We start from the raw sequence: 3,869 nt of genomic DNA, 5'->3' as shown, positions 1-3,869 counted from the left end.
AACACATGGGATGAATCAAGTTCATTTAGCAAATCTTTCAAGCTTCATCAATCAGGGTCTTTCAAGTTTCAAGGGATGACGTTAACAAAGATTGTGCTACCAAGGCTTATAGTCCCTAGCACGTACGGACACTACTAAAAAAAATACTTTTTGCGACCGCTACAAGCTGTCGCAAATAATAAAAATACAGTCGCAAAAGACTTTTTGCGACGGCCTATGCGACCGCAAATGGGGGACGCAAATGTGGGGGTGACAAATACTTTTTGCGACGGCAAAACAACAGTCGCAAATTATTTGCGACCACCTAAACTACTTTTTGCGACAGCTATTTTTCCGTCGCAAAAAAAAAATTAAAAAATAAAAAACACTTTTAGCGACCACTGTTTTACTGTCGCAAATAATTATTTCTTAAAAACAAAATCATATACGGGTTTGCTACAACAAAAAAAAAATTAATTACAAGCACCAAACAATTTTTTGTTAATGAAAAATAATAAAATTAACAAATTAATTAAATTTATAATAGACATTATCCATTATCCATCCTTAAATACAATGTACTAAAAAATTCAAGTCTTAAAAAAAAAAAAATTAAGTAATAAGCCTTTAATAATGCAATTCAGATCACCTTTAGATGATACTTTTTTCTGCAATGATGGCCGAGCCATGCTGGTATAGATTCCACACATCCACCAAGCAAAGAACAGACCCTCATAAATGAGAAATAATATCTATGGATCAATGCCATTAAGAACTGTTGTCAATGCAGCAAATGTCATACCACCTTCGACACATATGATATGACCAACACAGGCAGCCCTTTGAGAGATATCAGCGTTCAAGTTTTCAACATTACGTCCAAATAACACACATGGGCAAAATAGTCCAGTCAAGCCTATAAGATGAACAAATGATTCAAAAATAAATGAGGATCTCAGTAATGCAAAAGACAAAATTCATTCAGACATCCTTATCCAAAGAAGAAGCAATTATTCTGTGTAAATTTAGATGTATAAATAATGCATTTTATTTTTCATATTAACTGAGTTTTAAGCATCAAATTCTAGAAAAAATTGTTCCGTTAATTTCGTATGCCAGTCCGTGAAACTATTGCTATTATACCATGTAGATCATTTTTATTTGCGTCTATCTTGTATAATTATGCTAAACATGCACAATCCCAGTTAGACATGAGCTCTATTTGACAAAGGATGCTGAAATTAGATTTTTAATTAAAGAAAAATGAGTGAACTTCCCCTCCCCTCTCCCCCTCTATATGTACACGACTTGACAACTTAATGTGAAAACTTGAATGCCACTAGTTGAAAAGTTGAAGTAGATAGAACACTTACAACTGTCAGTATCTTCAGTACACCCAAAAATTCCAATTGACCAATCTTCGTCGGCCGGGAGTTGATAGGTTGAAGGAAGTGTTTGTCCACATTCTTGGCATCTACGAGCAGTCAACTGTTGCAATCAACAATGAAAACAAACAAATGCAAAATATTATATTTATATCCCAAGTAATAAAAAAATAATAAAAAACACATTGTAATTTGATAACTAATGGCTCAATAACAAATATATCCACTCTTTGCATGATAAGTGGAAATGGAAAAGGTCAAAAAGACTAAATTAAGATATCGAGCAAAAAGACTAAATTAAGACAAATATATCTACACTAGTGCCAGGTGGTGACCTAGTGTACAGGGGTGGAGGGTGTTCAAGTGGTACCCTGATGCTGAGTGTTATTTGCTATCTTGTGCTTTGCTGTCTTGCTCACTTGTGGATGGTTGGCAGGGGTGAATTTGTGTTGTATGTCCTCTATTAGCGTAGGAGTTTGTGTACTTGGCTGTGTGTTCTGCTGAATTGGTTTTGTTTTGCTTTTATTTCGACCATTGTTCACTCTCACATTTATTTACAATTTTTAATAATCGTAACAGCGTTGCTCTCCATTATTCAAAATTTTAATGATAATTTAAGTTGTCATAGTACACCATTTAAATAGGGGAAGGATTAAAAAAATATTTACAAAAATATGATCATTACATTAAGAGATACAGGGTGCATGTCCAACTAGGCACATTGGACACAAATCCTGTACTCTTTGAAGTCTTACACGTGTCAAGTGTTCAACACCATTACTTCTTGCATTTAGAAAAGTTGAAAGCAACATAAGAGATAATCAAGCATTATTAAAGGTCAAGCAGGGGACCTTAATTGTGTTCTTCCACACTCTTCCATCCTATCAAAATAAAAACCACAATTTAGAATACTAAGAATAATTACATGTTGTGAAAGACATTACCATTGCTTCTTTGAATAGATACTCCTGCAAGTGAATGCAATATTTGAAATCATCACACTAATGAAACCAGTCCAGTTGAAAGAAAGTTCCGTCAGTGATGCCATTGATAAGCCTAATATAGAATTTGAGAGGATTATCATCAGCAAAAGAATATGTTGCTCAATTTATTTGATCAAACACGATTCCAAAACACATCACATAAATGCTTTGCTTCGTTATTTATGTGTACAGCTAAAAGTACAACGGAATCACATGACATGGGCCAAATTGAGTGCTACATACACGGTAAGTTGTTCAATTTCCCTCAATAACAACTTGGATTTCAGCTCCATGCCATCGTTCCTTATTGTCCCGTTTTTCATGTAAGTGAATGTGAGGAATGTTCCTAATGATTGAAAGAAGCTCCATTTATAAACTATAAAGAAAGAAACGAAAAATACAACAAAATTAAACTGGAGACTTACAACTATGCACATTCACAATGTAACAATAGTCATAGGATTATAAGTTATGCCTTATATAAATCATACCGATGAATGTCTATATCAAGCCTGCAGAATGAACTATAATTTTGGCCCTTCATTGATGATGAAATGTCAATAGGAAGCCCTGTACTCATCTTGGACCAAATTAATGCCTATATAAGGACAGAGATCAAATTGTTGACCATATTATATTATAAGCATAAGAATATGGTTGACCAAATTCACATTCATATTCTATCATGATTATTAAACGAAGAACCATAGGAACTAAAATATACAAATAAAGCCTAATGGAAGGGCACAAATATATATTCTCACACTAAGACCTGAAGATGCATAAATTGGTTAAATGATGTCAAACATTACCATCTTTGCACCAAGTCCAAACTTTCCGCGTGTCTGCTTCAAGCCATATTTTGTCCCAGACAAAACTACACAAATATAAATATTCTCACAATAAGTCAATATTATAATATCATTATAGAGTTGAAACATATTAATCCTAGCAATTCTTAATGTAATATGAACACATTGAATGTCCATGATCAAACAAATATTCCAGTCCATGTGCCAACAATAAATCGTATCAAATGGAAACGGTATCTTTCAAGTAGTGTCAAACCTCGTCCAAACATATTGGGAATATCATCATGTGGCATTCCTCTTCCATTGTCCTACATTAAAAGCAAAGCATAGTAAATAGAGTCAACCTACAGAGAATAGTAATTTTGGCATAGCTTTCACCGCTTTTTGCAGCAAATATTGCAAAGCCAATACACAAATCTCTTTACCTTTCCATACAAACAGGGCAAAAGAGAAACTGATCACTAGTTTTCATGGTGATGGCACTTCATTCTCAATGTAATAACTTGGAGATGCACAACCAAGAGAGACAAAACTGATAAAATTATAAAGCATTATAAGAAATCCTAATGAATTTAACCTCTGAGAGAAACAAAGAACTCCGAATAGAATTGCCTAGAGTTGGAAACTAGCCTGCTCAATATGTCCTTGAGGAAAATAGAACACGCGCTCGCCTTCAGTCAAGAATTTAACCTCTGAAAGAATAGACAAAA

The 3,869-nt window shown here is 34.0% G+C and overlaps 1 protein-coding gene across 1 annotated transcript; it reads right to left on the bottom strand.

Moving 5' to 3' along the window:
• Positions 1–2,395: 2,395 nt before the first annotated feature.
• LOC114286629 (DNA topoisomerase 6 subunit B) lies at positions 2,396–3,533 on the bottom strand. The gene is made up of 4 exons (XM_028229808.2): positions 3,416–3,533; positions 3,160–3,224; positions 2,839–2,945; positions 2,396–2,693 (listed from the first exon to the last, which is right to left on the bottom strand). The coding sequence occupies exons 1-4, from the start codon at positions 3,450–3,452 to the stop codon at positions 2,603–2,605; spliced, it is 300 nt and encodes a 99-aa protein (XP_028085609.2). The 5' UTR covers positions 3,453–3,533; the 3' UTR covers positions 2,396–2,602.
• Between the last annotated feature and the right edge of the window lie 336 nt (positions 3,534–3,869).

Source organism: Camellia sinensis, chromosome 9 (genome assembly GCF_055761805.1).
Source record: "Camellia sinensis isolate YWXY chromosome 9, ASM5576180v1, whole genome shotgun sequence".
Lineage (NCBI taxonomy): Eukaryota > Viridiplantae > Streptophyta > Magnoliopsida > Ericales > Theaceae > Camellia > Camellia sinensis.
This window is presented reverse-complemented; position numbering and strand designations above follow the sequence as displayed.

Coding starts and splice junctions, on each gene's coding strand:
- LOC114286629 (XM_028229808.2), bottom strand. CDS start 3,452: ATGCCACATGATGATATTCCCAATATGTTTGGACGAG. Junction 2,946..3,159: donor TTGGACTTGGTGCAAAGATG/GTAATGTTTGAC, acceptor GTCCTTATATAG/GCATTAATTTGGTCCAAGAT. Junction 2,694..2,838: donor CTTGATATAGACATTCATCG/GTATGATTTATA, acceptor TTCAATCATTAG/GAACATTCCTCACATTCACT.